This window comes from Pyrus communis, chromosome 10 (assembly GCF_963583255.1).
Source record: "Pyrus communis chromosome 10, drPyrComm1.1, whole genome shotgun sequence".
NCBI lineage: Eukaryota > Viridiplantae > Streptophyta > Magnoliopsida > Rosales > Rosaceae > Pyrus > Pyrus communis.
In genome coordinates this window covers 25995065-26016459 of record NC_084812.1, presented here as the reverse complement: position 1 = coordinate 26016459, position 21395 = coordinate 25995065, and the positions used below count along the sequence as shown (strand labels likewise).

Below are 21395 nucleotides of genomic sequence, written 5' to 3'. Positions count from 1 at the left end.
CTTGAAATGATGGGGAGTTGACTTTTACTTTGGTGCTTGAAAATCATCAGAATTGCCGCTGCAGTAGCATGCCAAATTACCAACTGATGAAGATGGCCTCCTCCTCGTCCTCCTCCTCAAAATGTAGCAAGTACGACGTGTTCTTTAGCTTCAGCGGCGAAACGCGCAAGGAATTGACGGACAACCTCTACTGCACATTGAAAGACCACGTATTCAACGTCTTTATCCACGAGAACGAATTGACCAGAGGCGAAATTATCACACAAGCAGTGAATCAAGCAGTCAAAGACTCTAGGCTTGCTGCTATCATCTTATCAAGCGGGTATGCCGAGTCCAGATGGTGTCTTGATGAGCTGGTCGAGATCTTGGCCTGCAGAACAACAATGGAGCAAACGGTTTTGCCAATTTTCTTGATATCGATCCTTCCGAAGTCAGGCATCAGAGGGGTGCTTTTGCGGAAGCATTTCGGGGACATCAAGAGCGCTTCCCTGAAATGGTGCAGACCTGGAAAGATGCCCTTAATGAAGCTGCAGAGTTGGCCGGCGAGGATTTTGGTGCGACTGATGGGTAATTACATACTTCCTTTTTCTTTTTAATTCCTTAATAAAATTCAATTGCCAACCTCTGTTTACAAAATGTCGATAAACTGTAAATTGATTTCACGTAAAAGCTCATAATCTTTTGATTTTATGCCTTTAAATGAAAAGCTTGAAAACTCCGATATAAGAATACATCAATGCTTGATCTTACTAGATTAACGAAAAGGCTCGTAATTTGTTTTGAAATGCAAAATGTAAAAATAAAAAACAACAAAAATTGTTAACGGGTGAAATGGGTGACTTATTAGATTAACAGGTTGGGTTTAGATGACTAATTAGCTTAACGAGTTGGATTCGGATGGTCTGTTAAATTAATGGGTCGGGTTTAACCTGTTGCAAAAATTAGATAACCAAAATTAAACTCATTAAGTCTTGAATTTTAGTGCTCGCAAGTATACGAATCGGATGATTGTATAACATATAAGCACGGATATCGTCCCACACAAATCAAATTGTTTCTAAAAGTCTTACTAATTAAATTGAAACAAATCATAGTGGAGAAGCTTTAATGGAAAATATATGAAACTTTGAAATTAAACTAAAATAAAATAAAGCTTGAAAATAAAATGCATGTAAATTATAAATTGAAAACATAAAAAAAAAAAAAAAAAAAAAAAAAAAGAAGAAGACCTAGGGCATCCGAATTCACTGTAACCAATTCTACTTGATTCCTTTAATATGTTCAAGTAGTTTCTCAATATTGACGATCGATTTTCCCTAAATTATTCAACAAACACGGCATCTGGTTGCTTCACAAGTATCCTTACATGTTAACCCTCTATGACATCTAGATAAATTTAAACAAGTAAGAACCCATTAACGTCTATGGAAATCGTTAGAAAATCACATAAACCCTAATTGTATGGCATCTACAAATACGTGTTTATGGTATCAATTGTAAGAAGCTAAACCCAAGTTAAGTGTGACATCTACTCTAACTTGCATCAAATCAACTTAATTTAAACCTAGATGGTGATCTAGCATCTCAATAGAAATCAAGCGTATTAGGAACAACAAAAGATCCTCAATAAGAAAGAAAAACTTGATAATAACAATACCACAAAGACAATTAAATATTCATGATCAAGCTACATTGTAGCCTTAGCAAAGAAAAACTCCAAAGTAGCTCTCCTCTTTGCCCTTCCTTGCCGTAGCCCCTATGTCTATATGATAATGTTTTGTTTTGGTGACTGAATCCTTACTTCACAATGGAGAATCAATCTCCACATATAAAACCCACGGCAAAGGTTACTAAAGGCCAATTAAAATGACCATTAATCCTAGCTTAATGGGCTTTCAAGTCCTTATTAAAGAAAAGAAAAATAAACGGAAACAATAAAACTAATAATTAAGTTCTCTCCTAAAGTCCATTGAATAGCATTCTCATGTCCATTTGATCTCCAAAACCGTTGCGGTTTCATACATTTGTCTTAGTGCAGTTAATTAGCCTCTTGTTTTACTGAAATTACCCTAGACACCCGAAAAGCTTGTTTTTCATTCTTTTTTTTACATAACTCTGGTATTGAATGCCTATAAATTAAAACAACATAAATTAGTGCATTTAACCTATTCATGTAGACAAAATCCAAAGGAAATATATGATAATAATATATGAAAATATGCACCCCTTAGAACCCGATCTAAACCCAGTAAACTCGATCCGTTTACAGGCCTACCTACAGTTGAAACAAGTAGAACTAGTAAATTTCATGTTGATGTATCTAAAGCCTTGTTTGTGAAATGTAGAATATATGCACATGCCACATAAGAAAGAGTACTTGCTGATAAGTTTTCATCATTTCTACACCTAAGTATGAATTCTCTTCCTTCTAGTTTAGATTGAATTAAAATATCGCTCGAATCAGAATAATTTGACTACTTTGTGAGAACAGCAAATGCTTCACCAGAACAATTGGATATTACGCAAAAATTCAAAGTTCAATCTCGACGGTTGCCAAGAGCCTGTATTCAATACTCCCATGGTATCGCTTCCATGAAATTAGAAGTTAGGTAATTTTTTTTTGTCAATAAAGAAAGTTATATTATCAAACGAGAAATAGAAAATAAAAGACTCTAGACCTGACCCACACAATAAAAGTGCCATGAAATTGAGGCCGCCAGCCAAAGGATGCAGAAAGCTCCTCCTCTTTTGTGGACTTGAAATGATGGGGAGTTGACTTTTACTTTGGTGCTTAAAAATCATCAGAATTGCTGCTGCGGTAGCATGCCAAATTGCCCAACTGATGAAGATGGCCTCCTCCTCCTCAAAATGTAGCAAGTACGACGTGTTCTTGAGCTTCAGAGGCGAAACGCGCAAGAACTTGACGGACAACCTCTACTGCACATTGAAAGACCACAGATTCAACGTCTTTATCGACGAGAACGAATTGACCAGAGGCGAAATTATCACACAAGCACTGAAGCAAGCAGTCAAAGACTCTAGGCTTGCTGCTATCATCTTCTCAAGCGGGTATGCCGAGTCCAGATGGTGTCTTGATGAGCTGGTCGAGATCTTGGCCTGCAGAAGAACAGTGGGGCAAATGGTTTTGCCAATTTTCTATGACATCGATCCTTCCAATGTCAGGCATCAGAGGGGTGCTTTTGCGGAAGCATTCCGGGAACATCAAAAGCGCTTCCCTGAAATGGTGCAGACCTGGAAAGATGCTCTTAATGAAGCTGCAGAGTTGGCCGGCGAGGATTTTAGTGCGACTGATGGGTAATTACTTGCTTCCTTTTCCTTTTTAATTCCTTAATTATACAATATAGTTGCCAGCTTCTGTTTACAAATTGTGGATAAACTGTAAATTGATTTCACGTAAGGGCTTATAACATTTGATTTTATGCATTTAAATGCGAAGCTTAAAAACTCCGATATAGGAATACAAGAATAGAACAGTATTCAAAGGTGTTTAGCAAACGAACATTTCATTTATGTTCTTTACTTTAAAAAAGTAACTGTTGTGGCATATTTGAGAGACCTCCCTCTCTATATGCAAGTTTGATCTCTGCTTTCCTTTCTTCTTGATCCTCTTTTCCTCAACAAGTCCGATGTCAGATCTTACTTTGAAATCCTTGCGAGAGGACTTACTCTCATGGAGATCTTACTTGATCATCTTTGATTCAACTAGTCCCTTTTGCATTTTGATCTTTGTGACTCGGACTGTTTCGATTACAAGATCTGATCACTCTTCGCAAAAGAGGGCTTTCCTCCGATTCTTTGTGATGGTTTGATCTTTTGGACACTCTCCTCGTGGTGTTCTCTTCTAACACTCACTTGGTCCTCATGAAATTCAGAGGTTATGCTCTTTCACTAGAGTCCTAACTTCATTCCTTTTCCTTTGCACAATCTACTGGTGTTTTCTGTTCTCCTCTCACACTCATCCCGCTTTCTGCTTTCAAGCAGAACACATATAGAGACTTTTATCTCTCAGTGATTGTCACTTTTAGATATTTTCGGAGAGTTGTCCTTCTTCATTGTTCTACAAGCCACAACTAAAGATGTTAACTTTTCTTTAATTTTGAATTTTAACTACCAGGTATAAAGGAAGGTTTGTCAGGAAAATTGTTGACGAGATCACCAGAAAACTGAAGAACACATACTTAGCCGTAGCCCCAAACCCAGTTGGAATAGATTCTCGCGTGCAAGAAATTGGTAACAATTTGGATGTTGAAGGATCATATGATGTTCGCATAATTGGAATTTGGGGTATGGGCGGACTGGGTAAAACGACGGTTGCCAAAGCCATTTTCAACAAATATCAGGGTATGTTTCAATGTGCAAGTTTTCTTGCTAATGTGAGAGAAGATAAGAAACTGGTTGATTCGCAAAACACACTTCTTTCTGATGTATTGAGATCGGGAAACATACAGGTTAGTAGAGCTGATGAAGGGACCGAGGATATAAAAAGAAGACTTGGCAACCTAAAGGCACTTGTCATAATTGATGATGTAGACAGTGTGGACCAGTTAGATGCATTAGCTATAGAACGTGACTCGTTTGGTCCAGGAAGTAGAATTGTCATAACAACAAGAAATGAACATTTGCTAAAGATACTAAACGCAGATTGGAGATATCATCTACCAACAATGAATAAAGAAGAAGCTGTTGAGCTCCTTAGTTGGCGTGCCTTTAGTAAGAATTATCCTAATAAAGAATATGTTCAAGTTGCAAGCGATCTTGTTGATTACTGTGAGGGTTTGCCACTGGCACTTCAAGTTTAGGTACTTATCTACGTGCAAAAAGCACAGATGAATGGAAAAGTGCACTGGGTAAATGGAAAAGATCGCGGCCTTGTTCGGCAATTCACAAAAGGCTTAAGATAAGCTATGATGGGCTAACCGATGGTGATGTGAAGTCTATGTTCCTTGATATATCCTGTTTCTTTATTGGAATGAAGAAGGACTATGTCATGAAAATACTGGATCCAGATGACTGGTATGCCTCAATAGGAATTAGGGAACTGCATGACCAATGCCTTGTAACTGTTGATACAGAAGGCAATCTGATGATGCATAGTTTGATTCGAGACACTGGCAGAGAAATTGTACGTGAAAAATCCCCGGACATCGTACGAAAGCGTTGTAGATTATGGGATCATGAAGATGTAAAATCCGTATTGAGGAGCAAAACTGTAAGTACATTTGCAATCATATTGCATGTTAAATGCATGTTCATATTAAAGGAGAATTTATATGCATATCCCACATCTAAGAAATTGCATGCTCTGAATGTGTCAAGAGTACAACATACATTATACAATGCATTGATTAGGTATGGGTTCAATGAACAGAGAAATAAGGGCAGACGAGGGAAAGTACAATAGGGAACAAACTAATTTTATTTACTAAATAGAAAACTTCATTTAATCTTTGGAAAAGATGACTTTTAGACTATAATTTGTGTAAGATTAAAATCTAATTTTCATCCCTTGATACATTTATCACCTTATTTACTAATTATATTTTGACGTTTTATTTCTCTTTATCTTTCTAATTTTAAGGTATTAATTATATTTAATCCTAGTTTTCATTTCATTCATCAGAATATATTTTGTTGTAGACACTTAGGTAAATTAATTTTTTCATATAATATATTCTGCTACAATTTGTGTTCTTTATTTAGGTACATTAATTCATTTAATATATTTCGTTATATCCGTAGATATAGAGATTTAGGTACATTAATTCTTTATAATACATTTTGGAACATACATTTTGGTATTGACATTTAAGTTTATTATACTGTATTTCAGTACAAACATTTAGATACAGACATTGCGGTACAAAGAAGTTAATTTAATATATTTCGGTACAGTAATTTTTGTACACTTATGCATTTATATATTTTTCTTAAGTGTCACTAATTTCTTTTATTGTTTTCTCTTTTTTTTTTTTGTCAAATGATAAATTTTGTTAGATTAGATGTTATATTTTTCTTTTAATGTTTTCTCATTTAGGTTTGTTTAAAATTTGAAGAACTAAAATGTGCATATTAATACAATCAAATTTTTAATGTAGAGATATTAAATAAAAATACACATTAAATAACAAAAATAAAATATATACTTTAATAAAAGTACACTTTAATCACTTAGTACTACGGTCTAATGGTATTCCTCTTCACTCCTTAAGTGAAAGGTCTTAGTTCAATTCTCGCTGAAGGCGAATTAGCCTATCAATATGTAATCTAATACCAGATTTTTTTTATTTTTTATTTTTATTTTTTTAAAATTTCGATTTTTTCAAAGACTAATGGCCAAAAACCCTTTTACTAAATTATTTGAAAATTATCCCCGTAAAAGTAAAACAAAACTAAAGTCTATAAATCTCTGGCATGGATCTAGTGGTGCTGCAGCAGTTGAAGTCGAAGCAAATAAGCCTTGTCTTATTTTATCTTATTTTATTTCGAAACAGGGAAGTGAAGAAATTCAAGGACTGGCTTTAGATTTGTCAGAACGTCACAAGCCTTTCAGTACAGAAGCATTTAGAGCGATGCACGGATTGAGATTACTCAAACTCAAAGGGGTAAAGTTCACTGGACACTGCGAACACCTTTCCGAAGAGTTAAGATGGTTGTGTTGGCCTGAGTGTCCCGTGGAGGTCATACCCGGCCATTTTAATCAAACAAACCTAGTTGATATCGACCTGAGTCATAGCAACATACGAGCTTGGGAGGACTCCGACGTGGTACTGTATTCAACTCAACCAAACTATATATAAAATGTTTCCTCCACGTTTTGTGATTACCATCAACACCAAGCTTTCTCTCTTCTATTTGAATATTGATATTCATTCTCTCGTCTGACAGCCACTTGAGAAGTTGAAGTTTCTTAATCTTGGTTATTGTAAGCACCTGGAACAATCGCCAGACTTTTCAAATATCCCAAATCTTGAGAGATTGATACTTGAAGGCTGTACGATTTTGTCCGAGATTCACTCTGTAGTATGATTGATAACCTTAAGTACTTGTCTCTTGCAAACTGCAATCTAGCAGATCATGCCATTCCTCAAGATCTTGGTGCTCTATCTTCCTTAGAAGTTTTAGACGCAAGAGGCAATGGATTTAATTGCCTACCTATCCTCAGTAGACTTTCCAAGCTTCAAACGTTACACTTGAATAATTGCACAAACCTTCAGGAAATTCCAGATTTACCAACAAATTTGGAAATCCTGGAAGCAGATGAGTGCATTGCATTGGAAAAAATGCCAGATTTTTCAGAAATGTCAAGGATGAGAGAATTGCATCTGAATCACTCCCCCAAACTCACTGAAATTCTAGGCTTGGATAAGGCATTAAACTCCTTGGCAAGGATTCATATGGAAGGGTGTACCAATCTCACTGCTGCTTTTAAGAAAGCAATCCTACAGGTCTTCTCTCTCTCTCTCTCTCTCTCTCTCTCTCTCTCTGGAGTATACATATATGCTGCTAATCTCTCTCTCTAGAGTATACATATATGCTGCTAATCCTTTTTTGTACAAATCTTTCTCCATGGTATAGGGATGGAGTGCGAGCGGAAATGGTGACCTTTCTCTCCCTGGAAATCAATCCCGCAAAAGACTAAGGTCTGATCCCAGTGTTGAAAGAATTGCAGAAGAAGAAACTGATGAAACCATGCAAGAAGGAAGCAGCATGGGCTGATAGCCTGCCTAATAGAAGAAGAAAAGGGTACATACACTGAACTCAAGCCATTAGTCCTTTTGGTAGTCATGGACTGTATACTACATATTTCCCTTTTGTATGTAGAAGTGAAAATATAAATTTTTTAATAATGTTAATGCCAAGCAAAAATAGGCTTATGTAATTTGGCTAAGTTCTTAGTCTTGAAGTGGTTGGGAACGAGGAAAGAAATCAGCTGTCCTAAAAAGTTAAACTCAAAACCTCTCTTCGCTTGAAGTGCTCTCCAGTCCCTCACAAATATCCAAAACTAGCTTGTTGCATTTTCTTGCTCCACATATTCTTGAATGTGCGTTTCTCCATCTTTGCATTCTTCTTAATCTTGTCTCATCAATGTTCTGTTTTAAGTTGTCACCGCACAAAATGTGCTTTTAGGCTTGTTAGCCAAGGCAATGTGCACACCCCTTGCACCAAGTTCGAATCCTTCCGGTGAAATTAGAGTAGTTTGGAATATGGTAAAAAATAAAAATAAAAAGAATAATCATTGCACAAAACTTTTGATAGTTTCCAATTCGAAATTCTTATTGGATCTGCAACATTCTGCATCCAATGGAGAAGCGCCATTTTTCCTTGCGCTCTATTTTTCATCATAAGAATGCCTTCCATTGTTAACGTGCAGGGGCTGTTAAAACCTTGTCATAGAAAATCTCCAATGGTACAAGATCCGGTGAAGGAAAAAACATCCCAAGCGAACCCGTAGGATGGTAGGGGGAATTTGCCTCACCATCCTGTAGAAGAACGTCCCGGATCACATCAGCTGGTACTTCAAACCACTCAAAACAATCAACAACAAATAACGCATATTTAGCCAACGTATGAGCAGTTGAATTCGCCGTGTGGCATACGAGTGTATATTGCACCAGTTTTTCCAAATATTTTGTAGTCACTGATCTTCATGAACTGTTTAACTCGCAAGAGCGGTGGTGCAGGCTGGTATTTTTGGAACGCAACCTTTAGTCTTTATCAATTTTTGAAATTGGATCTTATAGAATCTTGAATTTGACATATCGCACGCACATTATTGTCTTGAAATTTGTTTGCTTTATTGGCTCAAAGAAATATTTTGGAGTAGCTGGTTGGCCGGGTTTTCTTATAAATAATGAGAAGGGAATTCATGGGAATTTATTAATAGGAAAATTATATTTCCATTTCATAAAGAATAATATTACACTTTGAGTATATATATACAATTATATTGTAACCACTAAGATATCTAAAATATAACTAACAGATATCTTAACCACTAAGTAATATCGCTAGATAGTGTAGTCACAATATTGCCCTTTATATCCCTCCTCAAACGAAATTGAGGTAACCGAAGATGAAGTTTGTCACAGAGATACAAGAACCTGGACTTGGATAAGGATTTAGTGCAGATATTTGCCACCTATTCTTGAGTGCAAATGAAATGCACATAAATCTGTTGGTCATAGGTTGTCTACCTCTCTTGTAATTCATACATCCAATGCGTGGTTAAGTTTCATGTGTATACATTGTCTTTTCACATGCAGATAACCCTTTTCTTACTTAGTTCCTTGTCCCCCTCTCCTTCCTCCTCCTCCTCCTCCTCCTCCAATAGGGAACTGAAGCAGTTCAAGGACTCACTTTAGATTTGCAGGAGTCTGACGAGGCTAGCTTCAGTACAGAAGCATTTAGAAACATGCAGAGTCTGAGATTGCTCAAACTCAATTACGTCAAGCTCACTGGCAGTTACAACAATCTGTCCAATGAGTTAAGATGGTTGTGTTGGCATGGATTCCCTCTGGAGGTCATACCAGAAGATTTTGATCACCCAAACATAGTTGCTATTGACCTGAGCTATAGCAAACTCAAACGAGTTTGGGAGGATTCTGATCTGGTATGTTATGACTTCAACCAAATTATTAATTCATTCCTCTAGGTTTTGTAAACACCATCATCATGCTTTGTCTTCTATTTGAATTTGATTTTTTTTTTCCTTTTATCTAACAGTTGCTTGAGAAGTTGAAGTTTCTTAATCTGAGCCATTCCCATTACCTAACACGGTCACCGGACTTTTCAAAACTCCCAAATCTCGAGCAATTGATACTTCGAGACTGTAAGTGTTTGGTCGACATTGACCAGTCCATTGGTCAACTTGAAAAACTTGTTTTGGTAGATCTTAAAGACTGCAAAGCGCTTAGGGTCCTCCCAGAGAGTTTTTATAAATCAACATCTATTGAAATTCTTGATCTTGCTGACTGCTCAAAATTTGAAAACTTGGCTGAGGATTTGGGTGAGATGTCATCGTTGACAACTCTTGTTGCAGATAACACAGCTTTGAAATCATTACCATCTTCCATACTCCGACTGAAGAACCTGAATTATCTCTCTCTTCATGGCTTGAAATGGCCACTATCAACCTATCCTATACCTCCTCTGTTATCAGGGTTAAACACTTTAAGAGTATTATCTCTTGCAGGCTGCAATTTAACTGATGATAAAATCCCTAAGGAGCTTGTGAATCTAAATTTTTTAGAACATTTAGATCTTCAAAAGACTCGTTTTTATAGCCTACCAAGTCTCAGTGGTGTTTCAAAGCTTCGAACATTGTGTTTGAATGATTGCACAAAACTTCGTGCAATTCCAGATTTACCAACAAATTTGGAAATCCTGAAAGCAGATGAGTGCATTGCATTGGAGAAAATGCCAGATTTTTCAGAAATGTCAAAGATGAGAGTACTCCATCTGAATCACTCCCCCAAACTCACTGAGATTCCGGGCATGCATAATTCATTAAACTCCATGACGAGGATTCATATGGAAGGGTGCACAAATCTCACTGCTGAGTTTAGGAAGAAGATACTACAGGTTCTCTCTCTCTCTCTCTCTCTCTCTCTCTCTCTCTCTCTCTCTCTCTCTCTCTCTCTCTCTCTCTCTCTCTCTCTATCTATCTCTGATGAACATGTACATATATAAACATTCATTTGTTACAATGTGTTGCTCATACAAATCTTAATCTACATGGCACAGGGATGGACTTCTTGCGGATATGGTGGCATTTTCCTCAACGGGAATTACATTCCTGAGTGGTTCAGATATTACGGGGGTGATGAAGTCTGTTTTGTAGTGCCTCAAAGTGTTGGTAGTAATTTTGAAGGGTTGACTCTGTGCTGTGTATACTCTTCAAACAAACAACCTGAGGATTGTCCGCTTGTCATTTCCAGTCGAAATAAAATCAAGCGTACTGCTTTGCTCGCCCATATAACATATGCCTCAGTACCAACTTTCTGTGATTATGAAGACCATTATCTTTGGCAGGGGCAATTATCAAACGATGTGCTCTGTTGGCATAAAGGGGATGAAGTCAACATTTTTGTAGGGCCTGCTCAGCCTGGAGATAATTCTCCAAGAGTGAAGAAAATAGCGGTTGATCTTGTCTGGGACAAATTTATAAAGGAAAATATGTATGATTCTCATCCTGGCTTATATGATTTATACCCACATCAGGATTGTTTGTCGGGAGACAATTATGAGGCAAGAACAAGCCATGACGCATCTGATGAGAACCGAACTTCCAAAACATTGAGGTCTGATAATTTTGATGGTGATGATGACGAGGCAGGGCCAAGCAATGATTCATCTGATGAAAACCAAACTCCCAAAAGATTAAGGCCTGATCCTGGTAATCGAATTAATTAGTACAGATGAACTGTTACCATTATCCCCTTCTTGGCAATTTATGTACTTGTCTTCTCCCCATTGTCGCATTTTAACCATTCATGAGTTCTTGGGGAACCGCGGGATGTTTTTCAAGGATGTTCTTGTGGATGATGGTTGTAGTTGGGGCCAGGTATGAAGTCGTCCCTATATTTCTTTGTTGTATTTAATAAAGCTATTCTTGATGATGGTTTGAGGAGCCACCCTATTATTTTTGCTGTTGCAGTTCATCCTCCACAAAAGAGGGGCCGCAATTAAGTCGTTCCACCCACCCTCAAAGTCGATGGATCGAAATTATTTTTGAAGCTGGAGCCAAAAATATAGGTCATGCTGGAGTCTTTGCTGCCGAATGCCAAACCCTTGGAGATGGTGTAGCTTATATACTTCACAAGCGATCGGAAAAGGTTGAGGCTGAGTGTGACGCAAAAATTGTTATGTAATGTGAGAAGAAACAATTCCAGCTCAGTGGGGGAGAATCAGAAGCCGTTTAAGCATACTCTAGGGAGGGAAACTTCCTGGAGGGATGTGCTTTTCAAGCTTTTCTGAGTCTTTGTTTCGTGTTAATACAGCAATTCAATATAATTCATAGATTGATCATCATGTGAATTAAAAATAGCACCCCAAGGCCCAACACCATACAAACAAACCAAACCAAAGCAAAGGCCGAAAGAGAGATCAAACAGCAAAGCAAAGCATCGATCCAAATAAGGTACTGTGCATCCAAGACGGGGCTTTCTCTGGTGAATAATGGAACAAAAGCAGTTGGATCAATTGGTCCAACAGGATCTAACAATTTTTGTTTCATTAATGTGCAAGGTAGTTGTGTATTGAAAAACTTTCGCATCCAAGACCAGTACAAGCAAAGGGCTTTGCACTTAGAAATAAGAACAACAGAGTATTTCAAGACCAGTACAAGCAAACCAAACCCAAACAAAGTATCTATCCGCCAGCCATCAGTGGCTACGGACAGGGCGGGTGAGCTTACTCATAGACACACATGACACACGTACAGACGTACTACAGACCACTGAAACTCAAAGAAAATGAAAAAGAAGCAACAGCCCAAGACTATATAATCCAACAGCATCCTCGAAATCAGCAAGATGATGGTTTGGGACGAGCTATACCAATAACGGTGTCAATTAGTGCCGTGAACTTGCTGCTCTCCGGGCAGTTGTTACTCAAGTGGTCACCAAACTTGCCACGCAACACACAACTAATCATTTCAGCATACCTCACCCCACGCTCATAACATATTTCATAGCCCTTGGGAACCTGAGTTACGTTGACTGGGATACACATTCCAGGTGGGGCATGAGTGATGGCAGTGGCCAAACACATTGCAAAGTTCACAGGGGTGTCTGAATGGGAATTGGAAAGGTTTCTCAGCTATGATTGCCCTGCTTGTTTTCTTCTCTTCTGGTTTTGGTTTTGGAGTAGTAGTATTCTCCTCGTCAAGTTGGAGTTCAGCCAGAGTCCCTTCAACAGCCGTTTAAATTTTGAGTTGGGTCGGAGTGCCTTTAACAGACTTTTTCTTCTTATCTGTATGTTTGAGGAAATGTGGAGATACATTAATTAATATTATAATTTGCACAGTGCATATATATGCTAAGTTAGTCATCTGAATTCGGGTCGGGCCCTTAATTACTTCGTATTCTTGATCTCATTGAGTCATCAAATACTAACTACTGGTGCTTTATGTTCAATTACGTTCTACTATGTCTGGGTTCGAAGGCTAGTATCCTCAGGGAAATATATGTATAAATAGCTAATGATAGATGGTACCTGCAAAATTTGTTGAGAATTAACTTTACACGAGTAAAGTAACCACGAGATAACCAAATTGAACAGAATTGGGAGGATACTTAATTGATTCTACAAAAATATATGCTCAGTATTACGTAACCAGGCATGGAAAATCAAACAAAAATTGCTTAAACCTAAATGAACAAGAAAAAAATACATATTTGCAGCAAAGCAAGTAGCCTGATTAAATTCAAGCAAGGTAACCCTAAAAACATATAAGCAACGAGTTAATTAAGCTGCAAATTCGAAATTAGAGATAATATTATTCCTCCTCACAAACCCTAATACAAAAAACAAACATGAAAAAAGCGTACCAAGAGAAGAGCGAGGAGTCCGGATCTCACCTCCGAGATTCGTCGGTTTGGCTGGAAACTTCCCCTGTCCGGATCCTGGTCTAGCGAGGGACTTGGACTTGGCCTTGGATCGGCGGTTCATGGTTTTGTTTTGTAAGAGACAAGCATGGGGCTTCTACGGGCGTAGTTAGATGGTTTGGGGCTTTTGGCGGGGGATAGTTAGTTTAGGGGTATATACATGCTAATCATTTTTCTAGCATTTGGCCATAATACTCTTCACATTTAACCGATTGGCTGTTTAGATGTTGGAGGATCAAATGCTGTTCGCATAATTGGAATTTGGGGTATGGCTGGAGTGGGCAAAACAACCGTTGCCAAAGTCATATTCAACAAATATCAGGATACGTTTGAAGGTAAAAGTTTCCTTCAAAATGAGAGGGAAAGGAAATTAGTTCATTTGCAGGAGCAACTTCTTTTTGATATCTTGAAACCGTCCAACATAAAGGTAAGTAGTGTCGATCAAGGGATCTTGGAGATAGTATTAAGACTTCACGACCGAAGGCTACTTGCCATGGTTGATGATATAGATTGCATGGAACAGTTAGAAGCATTAGCTATAAAACGTGACTCGTTTGGTGCTCGGAGTAGAATTATAATAACCACAAGATATGAACATTTGCTAAATGTTGGAACCCCCAGTCCCACATCGGACAGAGGGAGAAGAGAAGAGTGCTTTAAATAGAAATACCCCTCTCTAATTAACGCCGAGGCCTTTTGTGATAAACCCCACACCCGAGGATTGTGCAGGTGGTTAAGTGGGGATAGTATCGGTGTTGTTGGAGTGGGCCCTCGGCCCGTCGACCTGAAAATTTCCACATGGTATCAGAGCCAGGGGACGGGCCCGTATTGCCACGTGATTGGGTGGGTCCCCATTGGCCCCGCGTGATTGTCCACGTAGGCCAAAGATGCCACGTGTTTGGGTGGGTCCCCATTGGCCCCGCGTGATTGGGTGAGTACCGACATGGCTCCACGTGGTTGCCGATGTGTGGAAATTCACGTGTGACCCATAAGTGGGGTCTCACGTGCGGGGGAGTGTTGGAACCCCCAGTCCCACATCGGACAGAGGGAGAAGAGAAGAGTGCTTTAAATAGAAATACCCCTCTCTAATTAACGCCGAGGCCTTTTGTGATAAAACCCCACACCTGAGGATTGTGCAGGTGGTTAAGTGGGGACAGTATCGGTGTTGTTGGAGTGGGCCCTCGGCCCGTCGACCTGAAAATTTCCACATGGTATCAGAGCCAGGGGACGGGCCCGTACTGCTACGTGATTGGGTGGGTCCCCATTGGCCCCGCGTGATTGTCCACGTAGGCCAAAGATGCCACGTGTTTGGGTGGGTCCCAATTGGCCCCGCGTGATTGGGTGAGTCCCGACATGGCTCCACGTGGTTGCCGATGTGTGGAAATTCACGTGTGACCCATAAGTGGGGTCTCACGTGCGGGGGAGTGTTGGAACCCCCAGTCCCACATCGGACAGAGGGAGAAGAGAATAGTGCTTTAAATAGAAATACTCCTCTCTAATTAACGCCGAGACCTTTTGTGATAAAACCCCACACCTGAGGATTGTGCAGGTGGTTAAGTGGGGACAGTATCGGTGTTGTTGGAGTGGGCCATCGGCTCGTCGACCTGAACATTTCCACATGGTATCAGAGCCAGGGGATGGGCCCGTACTGCCCCGTGATTGGGTGGGTCCCCATTGGCCCCGCGTGATTGTCCACGTAGGCCAAAGATGCCACGTGTTTGGGTGGGTCCCCATTGGCCCCGCGTGATTGGGTGAGTCCCGACATGGCTCCACGTGGTTGCCGATGTGTGGAAATTCACGTGTGACCCATAAGTGGGGTCTCACGTGCGGGGGAGTGTTGGAACACCCAGTCCCACATCGGACAGAGGGAGAAGAGAAGAGTGCTTTAAATAGAAATACCCCTCTCTAATTAATGCCGAGGCCTTTTGTGATAAAACCCCACACCTGAGGATTGTGCAGGTGGTTAAGTGGGGACAGTATCGGTGTTGTTGGAGTGGGCCCTCGGCCCGTAGACCTGAAAATTTCCACATGGTATCAGAGCCAGGGGACGGGCCCGTACTGCCACGTGATTGGGTGGGTCCCCATTGGCCCCGCGTGATTGTCCACGTAGGCCAAAGATGCCACGTGTTTGGGTGGGTCCCCATTGGCCCCGCGTGATTGGGTGAGTCCCGACATGGCTCCACGTGGTTGCCGATGTGTGGAAATTCACGTGTGACCCATAAGTGGGGTCTCACGTGCGGGGGAGTGTTGGAACCCCCAGTCCCACATCGGACAGAGAGAGAAGAGAAGAGTGCTTTAAATAGAAATACCCCTCTCTAATTAACGCCGAGGCCTTTTGTGATAAAACCCCACACCTGAGGATTGTGCAGGTGGTTAAGTGGGGATAGTATCGGTGTTGTTGGAGTGGGCCCTCGGCCCGTCGACCTGAAAATTTCCACATGGTATCAGAGCCAGGGGACGGGCCCGTACTGCCACGTGATTGGGTGGGTCCCCATTGGCCCCGCGTGATTGTCCACGTAGGCCAAAGATGCCACGTGTTTGGGTGGGTCCCCATTGGCCCCGCGTGATTGGGTGAGTCCCGACATGGCTTCACGTGGTTGCCGATGTGTGGAAATTCACGTGTGACCCATAAGTGGGGTCTCACGTGCGGGGGAGTGTTGGAACCCCCAGTCCCACATCGGACAGAGGGAGAAGAGAATAGTGCTTTAAATAGAAATACCCCTCTCTAATTAACGCCGAGGCCTTTTGTGATAAAACACCACACCTGAGGATTGTGCAGGTGGTTAAGTGGGGACAGTATCGGTGTTGTTGGAGTGGGCCCTAGGCCCGTCGACCTGAAAATTTCCACATGGTATCAGAGCCAGGGGACGGGCCCGTACTGCCACGTGATTGGGTGGGTCCCCATTGGCCCCGCGTGATTGTCCACGTAGGCCAAAGATGCCACGTGTTTGGGTGGGTCCCCATTGGCCCCGCGTGATTGGGTGAGTCCCGACATGGCTCCACGTGGTTGCCGATGTGTGGAAATTCACGTGTGACCCATAAGTGGGGTCTCACGTGCGGGGGAGTGTTGGAACCCCCAGTCCCACATCGGACAGAGGGAGAAGAGAATAGTGCTTTAAATAGAAATACCCCTCTCTAATTAACGCCGAGGCCTTTTGTGATAAAACCCCACACCTGAGGATTGTGCAGGTGGTTAAGTGGGGACAGTATCGGTGTTGTTGGAGTGGGCCCTCGGCCCGTCGACCTGAAAATTTCCATATGGTATCAGAGCCAGGGGACGGGCCCGTACTGCCACGTGATTGGATGGGTCCCCATTGGCCCCGCGTGATTGTCCACGTAGGCCAAAGATGCCACGTGTTTGGGTGGGTCCCCATTGGCCCCGCGTGATTGGGTGAGTCCCGACATGGCTCCACGTGGTTGCCGATGTGTGGAAATTCACGTGTGACCCATAAGTGGGGTCTCACTTGCGGGGGAGTGTTGGAACCCCCAGTCCCACATCGGACAGAGGGAGAAGAGAAGAGTGCTTTAAATAGAAATACCCCTCTCTAATTAATGCCGAGGCCTTTTGTGATAAAACCCCACACCTGAGGATTGTGCAGGTGGTTAAGTGGGGACAGTATCGGTGTTGTTGGAGTGGGCCCTAGGCCCGTCGACCTGAAAATTTCCACATGGTATCAGAGCCAGGGGACGGGCCCGTACTGCCACGTGATTGGGTGGGTCCCCATTGGCCCCGCGTGATTGTCCACGTAGGCCAAAGATGCCACGTGTTTGGGTGGGTCCCCATTGGCCCCGCGTGATTGGGTGAGTCCCGACATGGCTCCACGTGGTTGCCGATGTGTGGAAATTCACGTGTGACCCATAAGTGGGGTCTCACGTGCGGGGGAGTGTTGGAACCCCCAGTCCCACATCGGACAGAGAGAGAAGAGAAGAGTGTTTTAAATAGAAATACCCCTCTCTAATTAACGCCGAGGCCTTTTGTGATAAAACCCCACACTTGAGGATTGTGCACGTGGTTAAGTGGGGACAGTATCGGTGTTGTTGGAGTGGGCCCTCGGCCCGTCGACCTGAAAATTTCCACATGGTATCAGAGCCAGGGGACGGGCCCGTACTGCCACGTGATTGGGTGGGTCCCCATTGGCCCCGCGTGATTGTCCACGTAGGCCAAAGATGCCACGTGTTTGGGTGGGTCCCCATTGGCCCCGCGTGATTGGGTGAGTCCCGACATGGCTCCACGTGGTTGCCGATGTGTGGAAATTCACGTGTGACCCATAAGTGGGGTCTCACGTGCGGGGGAGTGTTGGAACCCCCAGTCCCACATCGGATAGAGAGATAAGAGAAGAGTGCTTTAAATAGAAATACCCCTCTCTAATTAACGCCGAGGCCTTTTGTGATAAAACCCCACACCTGAGGATTGTGCAGGTGGTTAAGTGGGGACAGTATCGGTGGTGTTGGAGTGGGCCCTCGGCCCGTCGACCTGAAAATTTCCACATGGTATAAGAGCCAGGGGACGGGCCCGTACTGCCACGTGATTGGGTGGGTCCCCATTGGCCCCGCGTGATTGTCCACGTAGGCCAAAGATGCCACGTGTTTGGGTGGGTCCCCATTGGCCCCGCGTGATTGGGTGAGTCCCGACATGGCTCCACGTGGTTGCCGATGTGTGGAAATTCACGTGTGACCCATAAGTGGGGTCTCACGTGCGGGGGAGTGTTGGAACCCCTAGTCCCACATCGGATAGAGGGATAAGAGAAGAGTGCTTTAAATAGAAATACCCCTCTCTAATTAACGCCGAGGCCTTTTGTGATAAAACCCCACACCTGAGGATTGTGCAGGTGGTTAAGTGGGGACAGTATCGGTGGTGTTGGAGTGGGCCCTCGGCCCGTCGACCTGAAAATTTCCACATGGTATCAGAGCCAGGGGACGGGCCCGTACTGCCACGTGATTGGGTGGGTCCCCATTGGCCCCGCGTGATTGTCCACGTAGGCCAAAGATGCCACGTGTTTGGGTGGGTCCCCATTGGCCCCGCGTGATTGGGTGAGTCCCGACATGGCTCCACGTGGTTGCCGATGTGTGGAAATTCACGTGTGACCCATAAGTGGGGTCTCACGTGCGGGGGAGTGTTGGAACCCCCAGTCCCACATCGGACAGAGGGAGAAGAGAAGAGTGCTTTAAATAGAAATACCCCTCTCTAATTAACGCCGAGGACTTTTGTGATAAAACCCCACACCTGAGGATTGTGCAGGTGGTTAAGTGGGGACAGTATCGGTGTTGTTGGAGTGGGCCCTCGGCCCGTCGACCTGAAAATTTCCACATGGTATCAGAGCCAGGGGACGGGCCCGTACTGCCACGTGATTGGGTGGGTCCCCATTGGCCCCGCGTGATTGTCCACGTAGGCCAAAGATGCCACGTGTTTGGGTGGGTCCCCATTGGTCCCGCGTGATTGGGTGAGTCCCGACATGGCTCCACGTGGTTGCCGATGTGTGGAAATTCACGTGTGACCCATAAGTGGGGTCTCACGTGCGGGGGAGTGTTGGAACCCCCAGTCCCACGTCGGACAGAGGGAGAAGAGAAGAGTGCTTTAAATAGAAATACCCCTCTCTAATTAACGCCGAGGCCTTTTGTGATAAAACCCCACACCTGAGGATTGTGTAGGTGGTTAAGTGGGGACAGTATCGGTGTTGTTAGAGTGGGCCCTCGGCCCGTCGACCTGAAAATTTCCACACTAAAGATGCTTGAAGTGGATACGATATATGAACTGCCAGCATTGAATATAGAAGAAGCTCTTCGGCTACTTAGTTGGCAAGCCTTTTGAAATAACCATCCAAGAGTATTTTGAACTCACAAGAAAAACTGCTGACTGCTGTGGAGGTTTGCCACTAGCACTTGAAGTTGTAGGTTCTTATCTATCTGGGAAAAGCATAAGTGCTTGGAAAGGTGCATTGGAGAGATTGAAAAGTCATACTCATGGGAAGATTCATGAGAGACTTAAAATCAGCTTTGATGAGCTAGCTGATGATGACCTGAGGGCTATATTCCTTGATATATCTTGTTTCTTTACTGGAATGAACAAGGACTATGTCATGAAAATATTGGATGACTGTGACTTATATCCTGAAATCGGAAAAAGTGTCCTCCAAGAATGGTTCCTTGTAACTGCTAATGATGATTTCACACTGGTGATGCATGATTTGCATGGGAAGAGAAATTGTGCGTGCAGAATGCCCTGTTAACCCTGGAAAACGTAGTAGATTATGGCATCATGAAGATTTGATTTACATATTGAGGAACAAATCTGTAAGTATGGTTTGCAATTAAATTTTATGTAAACACGTGCTTAACAAAGAAGAAGTGTATGGATACCACACACATCTAATAAATTGTATAAGTTGGATGTTTCAACAGTACAACACAATGAGTTGATTGGAACGACACCCAAATATACTACAGGTGGAATGAAAAGAGAAACAGAGCGGAGAAAGGAAAGTCTAGGAGACATCAAGGGAACCGATTGTATTGAATTATTTAGATTAAATAATGGAATCATATATCATATATGCTCTACTCTTCTTAGATACAAGAGGTAAAACGTAATACCTGCAGCAGATGCTTGCTAAGATGCCTAACTAATTTGAACAATTGTAAAATCACATCTGAAGTCTAAGCACAACTATGACTTTAATCCACAGGTACTGTAACAACTGATAGGTAGTCTACCTCTCTTGTAATCATACATCCAATGCATGGTTTTGCTTCATGTGTAGAAATCATATTTTCAAATGCAGATAACCGTTTTCTTACTCAGTTCCTTGTCCCTCCTCTCCTCTCTCCCTTCCTCTCCTCTCTCCCTTCCTCTCCTCTTTCAATAGGGAACTGAAGCAGTTCAAGGACTCACTGTAGATTTGCAAGAGTCTGACGAGGCTAGCTTCAGTACAGAATCATTAGAAACATGCAGAGTCAGAGATTGCTCAAACTCAATTACGTCAAGCTCACTGGCAGTTACAACAATCTGTCCAATGAGTTAAGATGGTTGTGTTGGCATAGATTCCCTCTGGAGGTCGTACCTGAAGATTTTGATCACCCAAACATAGTTGCTATTGATCTGAGCTATGGCAAACTCATACGAGTTTGGGAGGATTCCGATCTGGTACGTTATGACTTCAACCAAATTATTGATTCATTCCTTTAGGTTTTGTAAGAACCATCATCATGCTTTCTGTCTTCTATTTGAATTTGACTGTCTTCCCTTTTATCTTACAGCTGCTTGAGAAGTTGAAATTTCTTAATCTAAGTCATTCCCATTACCTAACACTATCACCAGACTTTTCAAAACTCCCAAATCTTGAGCAATTGATACTTCAAGACTGTAAATGTTTGCTCGACATTGACCAGTCCATTGGTCAACTTGAATAACTTCTTTTCGTAGATCTTAAAGACTGCAAAGTGCTTAGGGATCTCCCAGAGAGTTTTTATGAATTGACATCTCTTGAAGCTCTTGATCTTGCTGGCTGCTCAAAATTTGAAAACTTGGCGGAGGACTTGGGTGAGATGGCATCGTTGACAACTCTTATTGCAGATAACACAGCTATGAAATCAATACCACCTTCCATATCCCGACTGAAGAACCTGATGTATCTCTCTCTTCATGGCTTGAAATGGCCACTACCAACCTATCTTTTGCCTCCTCAGTTAGTAGGGTTAAACTCTATAAGAGTATTATCTCTCGCAGGCTGCAATTTAACTGATGTCGTAATCCTTATGGAGCTTAGGAGT

At 42.2% G+C, this 21395-nt stretch overlaps 2 protein-coding genes and 2 pseudogenes across 2 annotated transcripts; all 4 read left to right on the top strand.

Annotated features, from left to right (window-relative positions):
- Positions 1–92: 92 nt before the first annotated feature.
- LOC137748095 (toll/interleukin-1 receptor-like protein) lies at positions 93–571 on the top strand. Its single transcript, XM_068488185.1, has 2 exons — positions 93–322; positions 436–571. Exons 1-2 carry the CDS (start codon positions 93–95, stop codon positions 569–571), a joined length of 366 nt encoding a protein of 121 aa, XP_068344286.1.
- Positions 572–2841: 2270 nt separating this feature from the next.
- LOC137746437 (disease resistance protein RUN1-like) lies at positions 2842–9119 on the top strand (annotated as a pseudogene).
- LOC137748094 (disease resistance protein RPV1-like) lies at positions 8369–11891 on the top strand. Its single transcript, XM_068488183.1, has 6 exons — positions 8369–8428; positions 9353–9626; positions 9743–10602; positions 10765–11416; positions 11575–11584; positions 11678–11891. Exons 1-6 carry the CDS (start codon positions 8369–8371, stop codon positions 11889–11891), a joined length of 2070 nt encoding a protein of 689 aa, XP_068344284.1.
- Positions 11892–12772: 881 nt separating this feature from the next.
- Positions 12773–21395, top strand: part of LOC137748093 (disease resistance protein RPV1-like) — a 9487-nt pseudogene continuing 864 nt past the window's right edge.

Coding starts and splice junctions, on each gene's coding strand:
- LOC137748095 (XM_068488185.1), top strand. CDS start 93: ATGGCCTCCTCCTCGTCCTCCTCCTCAAAATGTAGCAAGTACGACGTG. Junction 323..435: donor GCTATCATCTTATCAAGCGG/GTATGCCGAGTC, acceptor TTCCGAAGTCAG/GCATCAGAGGGGTGCTTTTG.
- LOC137748094 (XM_068488183.1), top strand. CDS start 8,369: ATGCCTTCCATTGTTAACGTGCAGGGGCTGTTAAAACCTTGTCATAGA. Junction 8,429..9,352: donor GTCATAGAAAATCTCCAATG/GTACAAGATCCG, acceptor CTCCTCCAATAG/GGAACTGAAGCAGTTCAAGG. Junction 10,603..10,764: donor TTAGGAAGAAGATACTACAG/GTTCTCTCTCTC, acceptor TACATGGCACAG/GGATGGACTTCTTGCGGATA.